The sequence below is a fragment of the Rhea pennata genome, chromosome 19 (genome assembly GCF_028389875.1).
Source record: "Rhea pennata isolate bPtePen1 chromosome 19, bPtePen1.pri, whole genome shotgun sequence".
Lineage (NCBI taxonomy): Eukaryota > Metazoa > Chordata > Aves > Rheiformes > Rheidae > Rhea > Rhea pennata.
This window is the reverse complement of record NC_084681.1, coordinates 11,460,172-11,481,703: the sequence shown is the minus strand read 5'-3', so window position 1 is coordinate 11,481,703 and position 21,532 is coordinate 11,460,172. Positions and strand designations below refer to the sequence as shown.

At 41.4% G+C, this 21,532-nt stretch overlaps 1 protein-coding gene across 2 annotated transcripts in view; it reads left to right on the top strand.

The window, feature by feature from the left end:
• The first annotated feature begins 1,191 nt into the window (after positions 1 to 1,191).
• The window catches only part of MYH10 (myosin heavy chain 10), a 99,290-nt gene continuing 78,949 nt past the window's right edge, over positions 1,192 to 21,532 (top strand). For both annotated transcript variants that reach the window (XM_062591689.1, XM_062591690.1), the window contains exons 1-3: positions 1,192 to 1,276; positions 3,890 to 4,267; positions 17,122 to 17,278. In XM_062591689.1, coding sequence (XP_062447673.1) covers positions 3,923 to 4,267; positions 17,122 to 17,278 — 502 coding nt within the window. In that variant the 5' untranslated portion in view covers positions 1,192 to 1,276; positions 3,890 to 3,922. The remainder of the gene's footprint in view (positions 1,277 to 3,889; positions 4,268 to 17,121; positions 17,279 to 21,532) is intronic.

Sequence of the window (21,532 nt, the reverse complement as noted above, 5' to 3'; positions counted from 1 at the left end):
CCGCGCCTGATTCCAGGAAAGTTTTCCGAGCCAGGGAATTAAAAGCGGGAAGACTTTGCAAAAAAAATGAGAGTCCTCGTGGTTTTGAAGGAGGCGGAGGAGCCTGCTGGCCAGCAGCCACCCGGACGTGTTAAATGTTAAACCCACCGGGCGCTTCTGAAACCCCCGTGAGTCCGCAGAAGAGGTGCAGAGGTGCCTTCTGAGGCACTGAAAACGCCTCTTCCTCCCACTGCACAGTTTTTTTTTTTTTGCCTTTCCCTCCAGTTCAGAGAAGGTGCTGGCCAAGGGGAGAGAAGCTCCCAAAGGACGCCCCTTTGCTTCCCGTTCGGCCAGGGAACGAGCAGCCCCGGCTGCCCGCTCACCGCGGAGCGATCGCCTCAGGGACCGCGCTCTGCCCGGGGGCTTCTCCTCCCTGCTCGAGGGACAAGCCACGGCCCAGGCTCTGGAAGTCCACGTCAGGGGCTTGCAGGCTCGAAGTAAAGGTTTTCTTTTAATAGTGAGGGTATTAACCCTTGGGAGCAGCTACGGAGGCCTTCGCGGCGGCTCGCCGCGGCCGCAGAGCTCGCCCTCTCCCGATGCTGCCTCCTCTCTCCCCAGAACAGCTCAGGTTTTTGTTCCTCCGCGCCGCAGCGAGCCCGGCCGGGCCTTGGGCCTGCTGCAGCAGCGGCTGGGGGGTCTCCTGGGACGCGGGAGCGTAGCCCACGCTCCGTGATAACTCAAAGCGCTGCCCACACAGAGCACCTCCCCCCCCCTCGGCGCGGGGAGCTGCGGGCCGCAGCCGCGCGCGCGCCCCGCGCTGCAGCACCGCGCGCGCCGCCCGCTGCAGCGCCGGGCACGCGCCGCGCCCCCCGCCGAGCGTGCTGCAGCGCGGGGCGGGGCCCGCCCTGAGCGGCGGGGCGGTCGCCCACTGAGAGGGGCGCTCGGGGCTGACGGGCGGGAGGAGACCTCCAATGAGCAGCGGCGGGGGCGGGGAGAGGGGGGAGGCGGGGTTTGGACAGTAGCGTGTGGAGGTTGCTATGGCCGTGGCGGGAGAGAGGCCGCGCCGCGGGCCAATGAGCGAGCGCGCTGCGCCGGATGGACGTGGGCGTCGGCCAGTGGGAGCGTCGCCGCCGCCGGCGGAGGTGGGGCGGGGCTGGCGGCGGCGAGCGGGGGGCGGAGGGCTCGGTGTGGCGCTAAAGGAGCGCGGCGGGAGGGGGGGCGGAGCGGCGCGAGCGCTGAGGAGCCGGGCGGGCGGCGCGAGCTCCGGGCACGGCGGCGGCGGCCGGGCGCCACACAGGTGAGGCGGCGGCGGCGGCCCCCGCGGCGGGGCCGGGCCGGGCCGGGCCGGGCCGGGCCGGGCACACAAAGACCCCTCGTGCCGCCGGGCCGCTGCGCCCCCTCCCGCTGCGCCGCCGCGCGCCGCTCCCGGGCGCCCCGCGGGGGAGAGGTGGCCATTTTCTGCCGCTCCCGCAGCCTCCGGGCGGGCGCGGCGGCGGCGCATCTCGCCGCTCGGCCGCGGGAGGTGGGGGGGTGTTGCGGGGTCGGGTCGCGGCGGGCGGGCGGGGGTGAGGAGGGAGGCGGGCGGGCGGCGCCGGGCCCCGCCGCGCCGGGGGGCAGCGGCCCCGGCCCCGCTTTTGTCCTTCGGGCGGCGGCGGGGCGTGCGGGGCCGGCCCCGCAGGAGGCCGCGGGCAGCGGCGCGGGGCGCGGGGCCGCTGCGGCGGCGGGCGGGCGCCTTCGCGTGCCGCCGTCCTTGAGAGCGGCAGGGCTGCGCTGGGGGATGCCACTCCCCATCCCTGCTGCGGGCGCTGCTCCCTCTCCTCCCCCGTCCCCTTTTGTTTAGAAAAGCAGAATATCTGTAGGATTCCCCTTCCCCTCTTCCTTCATACGAGGTTATTCGGGAGTGCTGGATTCCCGCATGATGAATGTGCGCGCCTGAGTATTTCATTTAAACGCCATTGTTAACGGAAGACCCTGGGTGGAGTGAGCGGCAACTTGCTTGGCTTTTGTGGAGGGTCTTTTGTGATGTGCTCTGCGGAATTAACAGGCAAAGTGGGAAAACGACCCTGTAGCTGTCTGTGATCCCTCAGCAGTAGATATGTTCTTCAGTAACTAATGCAAAGTCAGTGCTTGCGTTTATTTCCCTCTTCAGCCTTTAATTCTGCTGAGGAACAATGCTGATTAACTGCATTGTATGAGGTTTTTTTCCTGACCTCTAGGTTTCACTGTGTATCAGTGTGGAAAACCAGGCTTACCATATATGAGTATGTTCATACGTTGTTGCTAGCCAGGTATCCGTTGCAGACTTGACCCCTGGGATGCATTTGCACTTGAGGGAAGCGATGGTATTGCAGGCCTTTGTTGCAACTTAGGTTGCAGTCTAACATAACAGGGACTACTAGCTTGCTGGATTGTCGTTAAAGGCTCTGATATTAAATTTGTGTGTTTTTTTTTTTTTTTGAGTTAAATAGCTAATATTCCTTGTATATTTTTTTTTCTTTCTTTGTGGAGTCCAGCTGTTATTTAAAGTGCCCCTCAATATTTTCCTTCTGCTTCAGTGGATTTTTCTTGTATAGAAGCTCTTCTGAAATACTTTAAGTGTTGAGTCATCATCTCTTGATTTAAATTGAACAGTCTATAGTAAATGGTCTGCTCCTCAAACCTCTTAAGGATTCAATGACTTCATACTTTCTCCTCACTGAAGTCGGACAGCATAACAAACCTCCATGCTGTCGATGGAGACATAGCTATTGTACTTAATTATATGTTCTTCTGAGGGTGTGTGTGTTGTGAGATTTCCATCAGTGTATGTGCTATTGCATGAAAGATGACAAACGCAGTTTGCGAAATCTTTCTTGCTTTTGAAGCTAACCTTTATATTAGGAAATGGTAGCCTCTTCCATGAGGTAATCCAACATTCTTCATCAGAGAAGATCTAATGAATGAATAAACAAGATATTTAAAGACCTCAACAGCAGATATCTGGCTTGACCTTCTGGATATGACAGCATTAGCTAAAGATGCACTAGCCCTTTAGGAACAAATAGGTAAAATCAGTGTGCAAGAACTCTTGTCAGCAGGTTCCCCCTGCCCGCAAATTACCTGTGAAGCTGTTGGAAAATCATGACTTCAGTGCTTGCTACATCTTGAACCACAAGATCAACTTGAGATCTGGAAACACTTTTCTGGAATATGGTAGTGTCAGTGTTCAAAACTGAGAATATAAGTAGCCAGTGAAAGTGCTAAGTCTAATATGTTTTCAGGAGGAATAGATGGAAAATTTGACTTTACAGCCTGCAGAAACCCCAAATGTGTAAAACTCTTGTCTGTAACTAAAAATCTTTTATTTTTTCCCCTCTTCCTCTTTCTTTTAATAAATGTTTTGGTTATCTAGTGTTAACTATGCACGGAACATAAGGGTTTATTTTGTTGTTTTTTGGTGGCCCAGCCTCCCCCCTAACTTCCTCCCCCTTGTTGTTCAGTTGAAATTACATTATGCTAGCAAGCTTTTGTTAAATTTGAACATCTTTCTTAAGCACGGAAGATGGATATTTTTTTCATGCTAACAATTATCACATTTCTTGCAATGTCTCTTCTAGTTAGTGCACAATTGGAATCTGTTCAAACTAATAAGTTTCCTGTTCTGGGTCTAAAGTTATAAATTAAATGCCGCTTTGACTTTTGTACAGCAGTTCCTTTATTCGAAGGGTCATTCTGCAAATTGAGCTTGTCAGTTGTATAGTAGAAATTCCATTTTAATCTATAAATGGAACGAACATTACCTCTTCAGCCAAGGGAAGATGTAGATATTAGTGATAAGCCATTTAACTGAAAATAGTAGAGCTTTGATAAATTAATAATATTTCATTTTTTAATTTAACACTTCTTGGTTCTTTCCTTCCCAATTTGACAGGATAACTGTTAGTGGACACCTTCACTTCCTACAATGGCACAGAGATCTGGACAAGAAGATCCAGAGAGATACCTCTTTGTGGATAGGGCTGTGATCTACAACCCTGCCACCCAGGCTGATTGGACTGCTAAAAAGTTGGTGTGGATTCCTTCAGAGCGCCATGGTTTTGAGGCAGCCAGCATCAAGGAGGAAAAAGGAGATGAAGTGTTGGTTGAACTGGCAGAGAATGGAAAGAAAGCACTAGTCAACAAAGATGATATTCAGAAGATGAATCCCCCCAAGTTCTCTAAAGTGGAAGACATGGCAGAATTAACCTGTTTAAATGAAGCTTCTGTATTGCATAATTTGAAGGATCGGTATTACTCTGGGCTCATCTATGTAAGTACAAACTGTTAGATTTTTTCCTGGTGCTAATTCAGCTGATGCTTATCTGATGCCTATTCTTCCTCTTATTTGAAGCAGAGGAAGTGAATCTTTGCTCTGTTTTTGATAACATAAATACTTACATGCCTCAGGCAGTTAGATTAGGCCGGGGTCTCTTTCTGTGCTGTGTCCAGGTCAAGAATTCTGTGTTGTCACTATACAAATAAATTCTCCTATGGAAATAATTCTACAAGCATCTTTCAAAAATAGAATGCTAAATGGCAACTCTGGGTGCTTAGCTCATGCCACTAGTTAGAGCACTTGCCTCAGACATACTTAACTGGTACAGTGAATAATATCAAATAGCTTGTTTGAGCTGATGAGATATTACAAAATCTAACTTTGAGGAATTACTGTTGTTTAATTGCTCATATGAATAAACACGTATCTTGTGCATCTTAATGGTAATAAGAGGATATGCTATTATTTTAAAAACTGAAGTTGGAAAATGCAAGGAATGCAAAATGTCTTTTTTGGAATCTAATATCAACCTAGTGGGCCAGGAAAGAATGTATTCAAGTGCTTAAAATAAATCAATAAGATAAAGCTCTCCTTTTTTTTTTCAGTGGTTTGGAAGTGTTCTGAACATCTGAAACATCTGGCTTGTCACCATCTTTCTATGGAGTTAGAAATCACAAAGCCATTGATGCTTTTTTGACCCTATTTCTTCCTTGAACAATGTTGAATGAATGTCTGTGGCATACAGTTAAGAGTAGCTCCTTGTTTCTTGGCAATCTGATTGCATAGTCACTTGTTGAGGCAGAGTATCATTAAGAGCTACAAGTAGACTTTCTATCTTAAAAGAAACTGTAACATCTGCCTAAATACTTGGCTCACTTTAGTAAACACTTGTAAAGCTTAAATTGGTTCTTTTTCTTGGGGGTCTAGTTCTACTGGTTGGTTGAGTTTTTTTTCTCTAGGTATTCATGGGCTGCTTTCTTTGTAACTTGCCCAATGGTAGTATTTGATTTACTAAAAATCATATGCAACTTCAAAATATTCTTCATGCCTGTACTTCTGTGTCAATTTTCTGTATGAGGCTGTGTCCTCTCCCTCCCCTAGCTTTTGAGGGCTTCTGCCAAGACCCTTAAAGTAGAACTCAGCAAAAAGTACTTGCGGTATGCTTTCCAGAAGCTTATAAGGAAAGTAACTGGATAATTAGTAAGGATTGGATTGAAACTTAAACAAGTTGATAGGTCAAAAGTTCTCAGTGTCTGCATCATTCATAGTATTGATCAAAAGCTGAAGACCATAAATGTCAAAGTAAGCTCCAGTCTAAGGACTCACACAGCAAACATAGCCATGAGTGCTTCTCAGGATCAAGCTGAGAACCTGTCACTCTTCTGTATACACAGATGGTGCAGCACTCTGAAGCTTTGGACATTTGACAAATGAAGGGCAAAGGGGAAGGCCTTTGTGAAAGGCTGGCTTATCTATATGTAGTTCAAGTGATAATATGTAGCTGGCTGACGTGTTCCATGTTCTGTTTCCCCAAAAAGTACTTTCTTTTTTTATTTATTATTTATTTATTTATTTATTTATTTACAAACTGTGCCTTGGGCACTGAGATACTAATGTCACAGAGGAGGATTACTGCATCAGTGTATTACTAATGGCCTCTTCCATCCCAAGCTGGAAGAAGTTAGCTTTTTGGCCAACAAATCCATTAGTTTGAAATCCAGACTGGAGGTATGAATTACAGGAAGATTGGTGGAGGATGTTACTGCCACCAAGAACAGTGTCTCTACACAGCTGTACTAATGGCTTCTTAGCTGAAATTCAAACTACTTACTTGGGCTAGGGGGGAATGCAGCTATGAGTAGCTAGTAGAAGAGAGGCTAAATATTGGCAAAGAACAATAAGTCACAGAAACTTTAATCAAGAACCTGAGAGGACAAAATTTTTAGCGTGACTCTGGTTAGGGGTCTTTGTTAGGGATCCCTGGGCTTCTTGAATTGTGCACTGTTGCTGCTGCTGATAGCAGAGCCCAGAGCAATTGCTATTGCCTGCTTAACCTGTTGATGTATACTTGATGCAAGGGAGAGGAGGAAAAAAAAAAAAAAAAGAAAAAATTAACTGAGCGTGAACTCGGTTATGGTGATTTGGCCTTGACAGGAGTCAACTAAAGGTAGATTTTGAGTCCCAGATAATACTGTATTAATATCAACCTGATTTTTTTTTTCAGTCTTTTGTGGTTAAGATTGAGGTGGTTAGTTAGTGTAATTTGGTTTCTCTTAATTTACTGTAGACTATATACAGTGTTGCCTGTCTAGAAAATAGGAGGTGAATTTCAACTGAAGTAGATACGTGTTTCGCTTAAATGCCTGGAAAGGACACAACAAGTTGAGAAATTCTTGATCAGAAGGCCTAGTAATGTATGTATAAAATCTGCTTCAAGATGAGACTGCTTAGGGGAACAAGGAAGGCAATCAAACCTAGTTAGTGTGATCTGGGTAATGATATTCATCTTGTCAAGAAGAGATTCATAGAACACCTAATGAAGGATGGTAAGCAGTTTCTGGAACTTCTGGTATATGCCAATTGGCGTGATCTGTCTCTAGAGTTGTGTTATTGTGCAATGGGAGATGGACACAAATGGAGGATCTGGAAGACCAGCTGCTTGCAAAAACATGATATCCTGTTTTTGTCCTGTGTGTATATCACAGAACAAAAGATAAGAGGTAGCAGGGCTCTAAAAAGTGCTGGTGTGGGGGGGGGAGGGCTGGAATATATAGACTCTGATTTCTCTTGCCTGCCCTGCTTCGGAGTGGCAAACTAATGCTAGTTCCAGCATGTGATTAATAATATCCTTCATAGCTATAGATCACAAGCTGGAGGAAGTTTGATGTCAGAGTACCCACGAAGAATATTAAAAGACTGCTCTCAATATGACTCTGCTTAAATTGGTATTTTGTGGTGGTTCTTTAATATCTTTAAGCTTTGAAGAGTTATTTCTGCATCCCCCCCCCCCCCCCCCGCTCTTAGCGGCATGCTCTCTGCTCCCCAAAAGGGGATCCATTTCTTGTTACAAGTTTGGATCACTGAGTTCATATGTTGAGTGAAGGAATGTCCTTACCTTTAAAAGATATACACACAAAATGCTATGATGAAGCCTTCTAGATGTAAGCCCCAGGTCTTAGTGTCTATCTAGTAAGCCAGAAACTTCTTACCAGGTCTGTTAAGTCAGCTATCAGGGGTCTCCATAAAACAACAAAGAATGGTTGAATTGGAACATGAAATGGAAAAGAATATGTGAATTAGAATATGCAAAGAAGATGACCATTGAAAAGAGTCGATTTTAAGGTCCAGCAACCTTGAATGCTTCAAAGAGTTCTCCAGGTTGCTGCTGTTTTTAACTCTTTGTGACAAGCTGTGATAGGTGAGGTTACTCCTAGTTATTCTCCTTGTCCTTGTTTCATGAGGCTCTGGGTTCCTTGTGATCCAGCTTCTGAATGTTTACAGTCCTATATAGTGTCTTGACACAGAAAATCACTGACTTCATTTCTTAAACTGCTACTCTATAAGCTGTGAAAGTTCAGAAACTGTTTTTCTAGTGGCTCAGGCATTTGTGGTATCAGATTGCTGTTTGTGGAGGATGTGAAGCCCTGCTGAAACAGTAACTTTGGCAGTCCAGGCTGTAGCTGTCTCTTTTGATTGGAGCTCTGAGAAAAGACAGACATTTGAAATGGGGTCTTTAGTCTTGATGGGAAGATATGTGGGTGCTAAGGGAAATGACCAAAGAGGAGGATTTAGTCTGAAAACAAAGTAGTGGGAGGAAAAGAGGAGAGATGTCACGTTTAACAATATGAAGGGGGAAATATTTAGTTTCTGCTTTGATGAAAACTACAAATAAGGTTCAAAAGCTGAAATGGCTTTTTTGTGTGTGTGTAGGGAGAAGTGTTTTCTCCCATCTTGATCTTCCCATGCACTTTGGTATCAACAATTTACAAGGTTTCTGAACTGACTTTAAGGTTTAATATGTTGACGTGTCTGTTTTGTTTGAAACTAGGCTCTTGCTCGAAGTTTGCTACCAAGTGTGACGAAACAGCTGATCTGAAGGAAATAGCTGAATCTTGTGTTTATTCCTTTTTTTTTTTCAGTTCAGAACAAGATGACTTAACAACAAAAACTCTGAATGAGAGTAAAATTTGAGAATATGTACTATGCCAGCTCTAGAGCTATGAAAGACAAAGTGATCAAGATTGTTCAAACGCTTTCAGTAATGGGTTTTATTGCTTCATTAGGCAGAGTTCTGGATATAATTTTCTTAGTGGGTGAACTTTAAAGTCGCTTAAAAGCATTGGTCAAAATGCAGCTAGTTACAGATTGAGAATGTATGTACTTTTCTTCTAAATGGAAAATGACTGCAATTTTAAGCATTCTGAAGCAGAGTTCATTGGCCACAGTTGGTTCTGTGTAGCTTACTGATACTCACAGATCGCTGCGAAAACTACTTAGCTGCTTCCTGACCTCATTCAATCAAAAGGATTAAAATTTAATTAATATTTCTCAAACTCTTGACTTCTATTTAACCTATGTTATCTTCCACACAGCCTTTTGCATTAGTTTGACTTTATATAGGTTATCCTGCTGGTGTTACGTATTGGCAGGGAGCCCATGACCCGGGTAGGTGTGCTCAACTAAAAAACTGCAGCTGGAGACACAACTTAAAATGTATGTGTATTGTAGTGAAGAGGTGATTGGTTCTGCTCTACCTTGAGATAGAAAAACAGTAAAGCAGCTTTGAGGAAAAGGGCTGGATCCAACTCTAAAATCCTTCAAGTGCTAATGAACTATGAATTAATTCCTCTCCCCTCTGTGTGTGTGTGTCTGCCTCTTATTATATATTTAACAAAACTTCTTTGGAAGGGTAGGAGATAACTTATGCCTATTAGAACTTGCAGAATCTTGCTGCTGATTCTTGCTTTCAGAGTACATGCTTGCTTTTTTCTTAACAAATAAAGATAACATACTTGTTATGCAATTATAAATATTTCTGCAGATGTCTTTGATTACAAATATTACCTCTGTAATTGGTCTGCAGCCCTGTGTTAGCTTCAGTTTTTGCTGTACTTCCCACTCTCTTGTGGAGAAGAGGGAAAGAATGTAGTCTGCCCACAGAAGGCTCCAGAGCTGGGGGAAGTCTTACAGCCAGCTTGACTGCAGTTTTACAAGCCATTTCTTTTTTAGGTCTCCTCTAGGCCCTGTGGGGCCAGAGCCTAACCTAGAACAATCAGTGTTATTAAATAAGCTTCCATTTTGTTATTGCTTAGAGGACTATTGGTTTTGGAAGGGAGATAACTTGTTAGAAATTTCATACTATTTTTTTAAAAAGTTTCTATTGTTTCTAATGTTCTAATGTTTCTAATTCCTGCATATAGGAGACTTTTAGCAGAACCTGTAATATTCAAATAGGAGTTGTAATTTTATTTTTTGGCCCCTATGTAACAAATCATTTGCTGCATCTAGTACCTAATATACTAGTGAAGAAATACTAGGGTTCAAACTGTAAGGGCTACTTTGACTGGAGAACTTGCATCTAATCAACTGCAATTAGTGGAAGAGTCGTAGATGTGATCATCTTGAAAGTGTTCTGTGTATTCTGTTAGAAAAGTCCCATAAAACAGTCCTGGGGCTTTAGGAGAATAAATCAATATGCCCCTTGCCCTTGGACAAAACCAGATATGATAAAAAAGTTAGATGTTATCTAACTTATCAGATGTTATCTCTGCTTCTATTAAAAGTGGCAGCTTAGCAGCCTGAACAACTGAAAATTTGTATGACGGACTCCCATTTAAGCTCTTAGTTGAGGGAATGCGCTGTATTGCAGGCATAAGGCTTGAGAGGATATCTTGCATAAGAAGTCACAGGTAGCTTGTTTTAAGCCTTATATAGAATGGTCAAGCTCCAACATGCAGCTAGACAAGAACCTTGTGAAGGGATATTAATATTTTTTGGATGTAATTAAGATCATATTTTACCTCTTAGCAATGGCTGTGGCTGAAGAAGTCAGGCTGTCTTAGTGGCTGTGACACAGAGCCTCTCTCTCTCCTGGTGAGAGATAATATGCTGACTGAACAGGAGTAAAACCTCTATTGTTGACTTAATTCTCTCTCTCTCTCTTTTTTTTTTTTTTTTTTAATCTCTTTAAACAGATAACCTGAGGCTATACAGTACTGGGGAACCTCCTGTCTTCATTGCTAGTTGTAGAGAACATCTATAGCCAAGTCTCCCCTAAAGTTTGGGCTGTTCTTTTCTTTAATAGCTTGTGTCCTGTGCTGTCCTGTGTTCCTTTCTCATTTGCTTCATGTGCAGAATTTAATCAACTGCTCTGAGTAGCAGTCAGTGGTGGTTGTCCACCCCCACATCAAGCTCCAACCTCTGTCAGAGCAGAGTCTTCTATCCTGTAGTGGAGCTCTGTACCCTTGTTGACACTCTTTATCAGTACAGCTAAGGTTACCACTGTGACTTTTTAGCAGTTCTGCTACAACTGGGAAGAGCTATATTGTACTGTAAAGTGCTGTCCATATTTCTGTAGGGCTTGAACTTAGAACTGGGTAACTGCTTCATTTAGGAGTAAAAAAAGTAGAACGTGAGAGAACTGTGCTAAGCTCAGAGGCTGTAGCAGAGCTTGGAGTATGAGAGGCAAGTCCATAACCTTGGAAGGTTAAACTAGACAAGAAATTGATGTAATAGTGCAATTTATTGTATGGAGGATGTGTTCTACCCCGTACTAGTATGCAGAAGACTGCTTAAAACAGATTTTGTATTCTAGGCTGGAAAACTACTAGCTCATGCTACAGTTAACAGTATGCCTAGATGCTACCTCAGCGTAATTACGTATGTAGTAATATAATAAATGTTTTCTTTTAATTCTATATTTAAAGAACTGGAGTTAATGTTGAGCCTTGATAATCAGGTGATGTAAACTATTCGTTACAAATTCCACAAACTTTCCTGCGTTGCGCTAATACACTCTAAAGTGACGTGTGCATATACACAATGAAGGTCTGACGTGGCTTTTAAGGGAAGATGAGCCGTGGAAACCTCTTATTCTGGAGCGCCCACTCCAGCCAATGGGAATACCTTTGGAAGTCTGCAGTGTCAGCCTAGCTGGAGCTGAGAAACTGGAACTTCCCTTCTCTTGTATCTGAAGATTGCAGACATGGAGATGAGATGACTTAGTGTTTTTTCTACTTAGTTTTGTGGCACTAGTGAATTGTACTGTTAGAAATCAATTTCTTATGTGAGAGCACAATGATATAATGAAATCTGTGTTTGTCTGCGGATCACCTAGGTGTACATCTTCCTGGGGCTGTGTACTTCTAGAAATACAGTTTACAAATAGGTCTGTGCCAGGAACTTGAACTCAACATTCTGGGATAGCTTAACAAAGTCCAAATTAATTAATGGTATACTACTGGATAAAGGCTTGTAAGCATTTGGAAACCTCAAATTCCACAACTAGTGTCCTGAAGAACAGTTTGTGTAACAAACAGTACTGCTTTACTGTTTCTCTAGAGTCTCGCTTAGAGAAGGTGCACTCCAACAGTCATTATTCCATTTGACTGATAATGTCTATGTCCCACTCCTTAGTAAAGTGGAATTGTGTACAGTTTATGCACTCAGCTTGTCTGGAAGCTGAGTGTGTGCTCTCAAGGAAAACAAGCATCTTTACTTGACTTTAACTTTTTGGTGTATATATACTTACCCATGTCAGCTGAAGCTGCAGCTGCTCTTCAGCTTCATGCAGTCTGGTTCCTCATCCAGCCTGGCTAGTTACTGTAGTTCATAAGATGTTTGATCTTCACTTTAATGTAGTTTTGACAGTTTACTCTTAAGGAGATGAATCCTGTGCAGAGAGGAGGCACAAGGTGTCATGCTCCTCTGTCTGAAAGCTCTGGGCATCTTTAACAGACCTGTTTTTTGAGCTTGGATTGTCGAGGTGTTTGGATATCTCGTACTAGGTAGAGGAATAGTGCCTTACACTGAAAATGTTGAATTAGGTCTACTTTGATCTCAATTAGCAGTATGCAGTTCAATGTCCCATACAGTCCTGAAACAGAGCCACCATTTTACTGGAGGAGCACATAGACTTGATTTCAGGTAGACAGAGAAATACTGAATAATGCTGATCACTTTAATTACTGCAAGTGAACATGACAGTCGCATAGTAGTAGTATTCCTTCAGTAGGGTATATGGTTTGTAGGCTAGTCATGAGCTACTGGAGAGAGTCCAGTACAGGGCTACAAAGATGATCAGAGGGCTGGAGCACCTGCCCTATGAGGAACAGCTGCGAGAGCTGGGCCTCTTCAGCCTGGGTACGAGAAGACTGCGGGAGGATCTTATCAATGTGTACAAGTACCTGAAGGGAGGGTGTCAAGGGGATGGGGGCAAACTCTTTTCAGTTGTCCCATGCAACAGGACAAGAGGCAATGGGCAGGAATTGAACCACAGGAAGTTCTGCCTGAATATGAGGGGGAATTTCTTCACTGTGAGAGTGACGGAGCACTGGAACAGGTTGCCAGAGAAGTGGTGGAGTCTCCTTCTCTGGAGATCTTTAAGGCCCACCTGGATGCAACCCTGTCTAACATGCTCTAGGTGACCCTGCTGAGCGGGGAGGTTGGACTAGATGATCTCTGGAGGTCCCTTCCAACCTTACTGATTCTATGATTCTGTGATATAAGCTTTCCTGTTACTGTATTCTGTGGCTGGTGACTAAACCTTTCAAGGTGTGTTATACAATCCAAAAGTACTTTTCACCTCTTCAGTTTGTTTATAGAAATCCCATAGCTCCTTCTTTCTCTGATGTCCTCCAGCCTGCTCTCTTAGATTGGTAATATAATCACAAATTTTGCAGTGGAAGTATAAAATAGTTGTGTTTTTTTTTTCTGTACTATTTATCTCTCTTTCACTTAAATCTGCTTGAATAAAAACAACCTTCCTCTTTTTCCTCCTGACTGTTTATATACCTACCAAACCAAAAAGGGGGGGGGGAACCCCTCCTATGGGTACTACATATGTTCATATGTTACTCTGCATGATAGATAAGGGTCAGGAAACTTGGAAGCGTCACACAGCTCAGTTTCATCTTCTGTCAAGTAAATGAAGGCTTTATAGTGTAGAGATATCTTTGTGGAAAGTTCAATTTTAAATTCTGCAGGGAGACTGTGGGATGGGCAACTGAGTGAGAAATCTGCAGGAAATGTGTTGGGGTGTTGCTGCATGTTAAGAGCTCTGTCAGGCTAAAGATTTGATGATAAATGATTTAGATCTAGAAGATTTATTTTATTTCAAATAAATGAACTATAGCATTAGTGAAACTATAGAATTGCTGATTTCATACCCTCTGTTTCTACCTATTTGAATACATAGCCCCTTAAATTAATCCTTTGCTCTACCCGGAATGTCCACTGGTCTTCCCCTAGAATGACTGGGGTATGTTGGCATCTCTGGACTTTATTGATCGTTGTTGCACTAATTCTCAGCTCTAGTTACTGCATTGGAAGATAGTCTAGAAAGGCTTCCAGCCTTGGGTATCACCACTAAAGATCTGTAGTGTTGTTAAAGAATTCATAATTTAGTTTAGAAGTTCATGTAGTAATTTATTTACTTCATATGGGGGGGGGGGGGAATAGCCTTTGATGGCTGTTCTTTCCACAGCACTTAAGATCTTTTTACTGAGCTTATTAAACTAGTTTGTTCCCATCTGGGGACGATGATATAGTGATACTGTAGAAAATTTTCTTTTGGAGCCTTAAAGGGCCAAAATACCTGTGAAATTGATAAAAGCTTAGAGGGGTTTGCAGAGAATAGAGGTGTTGCCCTCAGAAGAGGGTAACTCTATTTGGAAGCACCAGTTATATAGCTAGATATAAAGTAATGTTGTTACAACTTAAAATATCAAGCCATGCCTGTGAGAGTTCCCATTCTCAGTAAGACGTAGACCAGGAGCTTGTGAAGTTAAACTGCAAGTCTTTGGTAGTGAGTGGGTAAAAAATAGAGAAGGGCTCAGATGTGCTGCTGGGCTTGTACCTCCTCTGGAGCAGCCCTGCACTGCTGAGGAGAACTGTTGGGACAGAACTTGAAGCTGACTGTGGCTTTGTGAATTTCCTTGCTGATAACTGGTTTTCATCCAGCAATAGGTTTATCTAGTGATAAACTAAGTTTTATTTAATTAGATGTTGTCATAGCAGAGAAATAATGTATAGATACTATTTACTGATTTGGAGTTGGTGATAGAGGAAGACTTCATGAATGCATGCCTTTCTCATTGTCCTTACTGGAAGACTAGAAGGAGAATTAGATCTATGGTAATTCTTGATGCCTTTATGTCACTAATTTATAGGTGGATGTGGGTGACCTCAGCAGAGGCTAAGACATCTGGTGAAGAACACAGATTTCCCCCCCCCCCCCCCCCCCCCCAATTATTTCACTTTTTGGTCCTTTCCACCATTCTATTAAAATAATTACTCCGCCTTCCTGCTCCCTTATGATATCACTAGTGACCATGAGTAAATCTGATCAGGGAACTGATTGTACTGCAAACCAATTCTTTTTGAAATTCATCTTCAACAGGATCCAACTCAGTGAGTTACTGCAAGAACATCAATGCCGATGATAATACAAATGTGTAATTAGGCTGAGGGAGCAATCACCTCTCTTACCAACAGTCATACTAACTTAACATAAGCACGTGTCTATTAAGTTACTTCTTATGCTTGGGTCAATTGGCCTGATGACATCTAAGTACCTTATTACTGAAGATGTTTGGCTGGGTCAGGCACTGCAGTTCTTATCATTCAGGAGACCTGACCAAATCAGATTTCAGATTATTTTCTTTTAAGGAAATCTGTCATAAGACCAAGTTCTGTGTCTCTACGCTCCTAATCTAAGTCATGGGAATCATGTTTGGTCTGTCTTTTCAGGGTTCCTTGTAAGAACAAAAAGTAGAAGGCTCCCTTTCTTCCAAATAAAATATTTTATTTTTTTAAAAAAAGGAAACATATTAGGAATTCCAACAGCTCTGTTCGTACAAATATGGCAGAAAGCTTTTAAAGTCAACAAATAGTGTAAGAATCACGAGTAATGTGCTTACTGCTAGTTAGGTTCTCAACAGTTAGGAATGCTGTTTACTCACTATCTTCATTCCTTTTCTTCCCTCTGACTTGGAAAAACAGCTTCTTTTATCACATTCAAAAAGATATTCCATGTTTTTGTCAAAAGAAAAATAGTCTTTCCTGCTCATATTTCTGGGCCATTACAGGTAGGGATACTATTAATGGCTAAAACAATGCACAGTCAAAGCTTGTTATGAAATGGAGAATGACAAGGTTTTGTTTTGTGAAAATCCATTGGTTAAGTTGATTGAGGAAAGGTAGGAGTTATCCACATGTCTCGGGCCAGGGAAACCCCATAGATCACCTTAAGTGTTAGACTCACAAAAAGACAATCTTGTGTCATACCAAAAACATTTATCTATTGTAAAGCCCATGCAGCCAAATCATACTAATCCATCCAACCCAGTAGGCAAAGTATGAGTGAGTGACCATGTACATCTTTTTTTTTAGTTTCTCCTCGTGTATGTGATAACTTCTTACCAAGTATTTTTTACAGTGGATAGATTCAGCTGCTCTAGAGTTGTCTTTGATACTTCATTCATAGGGGACCTGTATGCATTGCTTGTGTTGTATGTTCAATTTGATAAGATTTGAGTTTTGATATTTTTTCTGAATGAGTAAACAGAATACATTTCTCGGCAATAAAGTCAATGAAATGAACACTGTAAAACTCATAATTGACTTTCTAGATGTTGTAGTAGTCCTGTTAATTTCTCCTCAATATCAGCTCTAAAAACAAATTGTGAAACTTTGTCTGCAGTGCCAGCTGTGAGACTATTCTTTTACCTGGAATAGGAAAGTGAGGCAGTGACTGCTGCAGAAGGAAGTTACTTTGGGATTGAGAAAGGCTGAGGAGGAGGAAGGATGGGCAAATAGAAGAAGAGAAATCAAATTTCCGAGGAGGACTATGGGAGGGGAATACCAGAAATAGTTGTGGCTAGAAATAGGCTTTTCCTTATCCAAAAAGTGACAGTAAATAGTTAGGGTTCACTACTTGCACAAAGCCTCTGCTCTGTTTGTCTATCAATCATCATTAGTCCCATTCAAAGAACTTTATTATAATATCCTGTTTCTATTCCCCTTCCCCTGCTCCCGGTAAAACTCTGGTCTGCCACAAATCATAGTTCGATGTGGAATATCTCTCTTTGTCAATATGAAAACTCTTAAGCTGGTTAACAGTTGATTTTCATACTGTGTGATACAGAAAATGCCTGGCTCCTACTGTAGATCTGTTAATCTTTTTGTTTAACACTTTGCAAAAGATCATGAAAATTATTAGATAACTTACCTGTTCGTCCAAAAGAGAACAAGTAAATTTGAATAGACATTTTACTGAATGAGTTAAGCAGAAGATGCCCGTAATTCTGGAACTTTGTAAATGAAGAGGAAATTTAAATATCTGTGCAAGAGAGATCAGATGCTCCACTTCCTATTTATTCACGCTTATTATCTTTAAATTGCTTCTTATATAAGTAATTAAGGAGCCTTTTAAGAGAGCTGGAAACCAATAATTTGAGTGTAATGTGTACTTTGAGATGCTCAACAAAAAATCTTAATTTGTGTTTAAGATAAATATATAATTTGTAAGGAAACTTGTTTACTTTTTGTGGTTCTGTTTCTATACTGTGTATACTGACATGAATCTATAAGGACAAATGGCTAATAGTGTTGTTTTTTGTTCTTTTTAGACCTATTCAGGGCTGTTCTGTGTAGTCATAAATCCCTACAAGAACCTCCCAATTTATTCAGAAAACATTATCGAGATGTACAGAGGGAAGAAGCGTCATGAAATGCCACCACACATTTATGCAATATCTGAATCTGCATATAGATGCATGTTACAAGGTAAGAATTCATTAAATATTGTTTATAGTTAATAAATGGCTATATATGTTTAATGTTCCTAAATATAGGGACATTGTTGTCCAACTACATAGTTTCTGACATAATCGGAATCCCTTTCTAATACTTGAAGGGGGAAAATGCTTTCTTGTTTAGAACCCTAAACATAAGAGTAGGAATAACTTAGATTTTCAACCCTGTTGGCATATTTCTTTCTGACTTTTGCTTGCTTGCTTGCTTTTGTGGCTCAGTAGTAGGCAGTGTACTGTACCAGTTAGTGGCACTGAAAGTTATAGTAGAAATATGTTTCTTAAAAAGAGAGAAATTTGCTGTCAGAAGATGTTAATATACTGCAGAACACTTGCTTTGGGTGAACTAAGAATGAGAAACTGATTGAAAGGGGAAAGCTAATTGGCCTGTATGTTGAGAGCTATTTTCTAAACTTCTGCGGTGACACAGTGACAAAATACCAACACTTCCTTAGAGATTATTTTCATCAGGAACCAACTACACTATAATATGTTTGCATTTGAAAGGAGGTTCTATGAATTTTTAACCTTCTAGAGGTGTGTGTATGTGTGTGCACTTTTTCTTTCCCCCCTCTCTTCAGACCTGTGTAGTCATCTCTGTAGAATAGGGAGTACTTTATGGTGGGTATGCAGCTGGGATTTCAGCTGTGAGGCTGAGCTGGACAAATACTAAAATACGAACTTACATGTTGTATTAAGCACACGCTGTTGGACTCGCAGAATAGCACTTTCAACATAGCATGTTGGAAACACAGCTGTTATTATCCAATATTGGTTCATATTTAGGCAGCTGTTTGCCCTGAGGGCACATTATTGATCTAGAAGTATCAGCATGCTTTATCTAGAAAACTATTTATAATGAAAAGGCAGGTTTGAAAAAACTCTTTATTTTCTGTTGCAGAGCTGGCATGGATGTGCTGAAAGTAGGTTAAAGCTATTTGACCTAGTTCCCACAAACTAAGAAAACATTGTTTGTACTACCAGGTTAATGAACCATTTAAATGTAAATCTCTTTTAAAATGACATTTCTTCTCTTTAAATCAGTGTAAATCCTTGTCTCTTTAATTGTACTTGTATTTGTAGAGCTGCTTAATAATAAACTAGCAGGTTGTTTTTAGCTGGATTGCTTTCTGGAGGTTTTTTACCCAAGAAGTAACTGTACTTGGATCCCAGAGCAGAATGATGTGGGTACAGGTACGGTGCAGCAAATTGGTGCTGCTAGAGTTCTCACATTTCTTATGACTATCTTGGACTCTTTTACATTATTTTGTGAAAGAAACTGTGGCTTCTTGACCAGAAAAACAGCTGGTAACAGCTCAGATCAAAGGATCCCTAATAGCGCACGCCTTGGGAAGAATACAGCAAATTTGATGATTATCTTGAATTGTTCCTAGCAATCTCTAATGGCTTGCTGATAAGGACTTACCACGCCAAAAGCACAATGTCCCTTGAAATTGTAGGCTTTTAAGAGAAATTTATTCTAATAAAGTAAGTCTATATCAATAATTCTCAAACTTCAGATGCAACATTTACTTGTTCATGCATTATACCAGTACTGATTTATGCCTCCAGAGATCCTGCTACATGTACAAATTTTACTGGATTTTTGAAAGTGAGATGAAAATTTTTCCCAAGATGGTATTTGCTTGATTACTATTTTATTTTCTTTCTATACTGATATATATTTTATATTTTGTATCAAGTCTTTATTCATGTCTTCCTGTGCTTTTTCTTCTTTTTAGTAGTACAAATTGTTTTTGCTTGAAAGAATGAAGCCTTAGTTTGGAATAAAAATAGCTTAAAACAATGCAATAGAATCAATTTATTGTAGAATAATTTATTCAGTGTTGACTAAATCTGTGTATTTCCAGTATCCTTCATCTGAGTGGAGCTATTCCTTGTTTATTTGAGCAAGAGATTGCAACCAGTGTCAGCTACTGAACTTTCCATTGATGCTTTGCCTTCACAAGTACATTGCCAAAGGAAAGTAAGAATTCAAGAACAGGCATTAGCAGTTCTGCACTTGGCAAATATTTTACTTAACAAACTGCTTTTGGCGAGTTGCATTAGATCAGAGGAAGAAAACTGCCAAGCAGGGGAAAAACGCCACTTCCTCTGAATTTGATGGACTCTAAAGCTATTTCCAGGCATGGCTATAGGAAAAAGATGATATACAGAGTTCTGGAGACATGTTTGCCTGAAGTACGTGACCCTCGCTACTGTTATATTGGTGCATTTCCGTAGCTTTGCGTAGTCTCGTGAAGCAGTGATCCCTCAGAATGAGGGTGACTAGTAAGTGCTTGTATAAGGCAGGAGAAGAAGAGCTACATGGTGCTAATGCTGCTGGTCCTCTCTGCTTACAGAGCTTCTAGATGGGACTTGATGCAGAGAATCAGTGACATTTGAGGGAACAATCCAAGTCTTCTGATACCCTAGTTGTAGCTGCAATATCTCTTTCCAGTTGCTAGAGCTTAAAATGGTACTTGTCTTAACAGTAGGAGAGTGATTGCAATATTCGATTTATACTGTAGTTATCATTGGCAGTGCAAAGACAAGTAGAGTATGCCTAGAGTTTGGTAGGAAGAGCTATTTTTCTTTTTCCACCCTGCCTCTATGCAAGAAGTTCTAAAAAACTTATACTGATGGACAGAGCATCTCTAACCGGTTGACTAGAGAGCAAATTTTAGGTATTTTTTATGTACGTACTAAAATTTTCATCTTAAACTAACGAAAATGTTAGAAGACTTTAGTTAGTAGAAATAAGTCTCTGTAACCATGAGCTAACTGTTTTAATCAAAATATTTCTGATTAAGTCATCAGAGGGTTCTGTTAGCACTGTTGTACTTGAAACACAATCCTCAATCATGATGCTTTTGCTGATAAGTCGCTCACATATGCAGGTATAATTATCAAACTGTTCTTCTGCGGTACACATCTGAATTGTTGCACGCAGTTGCTTTAGGAGGGGAAGATGGAATGGTAGAACAGGAATGGAGAACTGTTTTCCAGTATTACTGCAAAATACAGTTTTATTGTTATCGTATATTCATAATTTTCTTTTGATATGAATGACTTCTGTCTTTTAAACTGTTGTTGTCAAATACTGAGGATTCAAAACAAATTGCAGCCATAGGAATGCAATTGCTTTGAGTAATGTGACCCTGTTGTTAAAGGAATATCTTGACCACTAATTTAGGTCTGTGAAAGTGAGTAGCTATGTTTTCCTGACTTGTTCAGTAGTACCTTATTCGTTTTAGTTGTTTGCTTTCTTTGTAGCTAATCATGAACTGCTAATTTTCTGTGTGTTTGAGACTTGTGTTCACTGATTAAAATAGGATAGCCTGACCCAAGTTGTGGCTCTGGACATTGTGGTTTCTTAAAAGGCAGTTTTTCTGTGCTAGTTATCAAGCACACTGAGTATAACTATTACTCAGTATTTTAATGCTTTCATACCTTTAAATTGGAGCACAGGTCAGATCAGCAGATGCTTGAAGCTGATCTCTAGTGAAGTTTCAGACACTTGAAAGAATTTGTGAAATATAAACCTTTCTGCTTCTATACTCTAGATTTTTGTTCCGAAACAGGTTCATTACCTGGTGTCTTGACCTCACAAGGTTAAGTGCACCTCAGCTTTGCGTACTGGATATCCACTGTCTTTTTTTCCTGCTAATTATTTTTGAGTAATGAGTAGTAAGGTAAGTGTTACCTCACAGTCAGTTTAATGCATTTCTCCTATGCTTTTGCTTTATTCGCTAACATAATTTTAAAACTGCAGTATGTATGACTTGAGTCTTCTAGGTTTATTGGACTCATTTAGCCTAGGCAGAAATCAAATGTGTAACTACATAGGGTTGGATTTAGTGTGTTTCACAAGAATCTAGACTGAGCTTCTCAAAGCTGTTGGACAGTTGACGTGGTCATAAGAAACTGGTGTCCTAATCCCTGTGACAACACTGACCTTAATTCTGTTTGGTAATACAGTTTGTAAAATTTATTTCTCGTACTCCTAAAAATTGTGGTTAATAAACAAATTTTGACAGCGGCTAGGATTTTCTTCAGAAATCTAAATCTGGAAGTCTGATAGTTCACATATGATTAATCATATTTATTTTACTTGCAGTGGAGTCTTTTCCTGATTGTGTGAAGACAGCACTAGCATGAATGTTCTCTAGTGCTCACCACAGTTTGGGGGGGGAGGGGGGAGGAGGGTAGGAGCGTAGGAGAAACC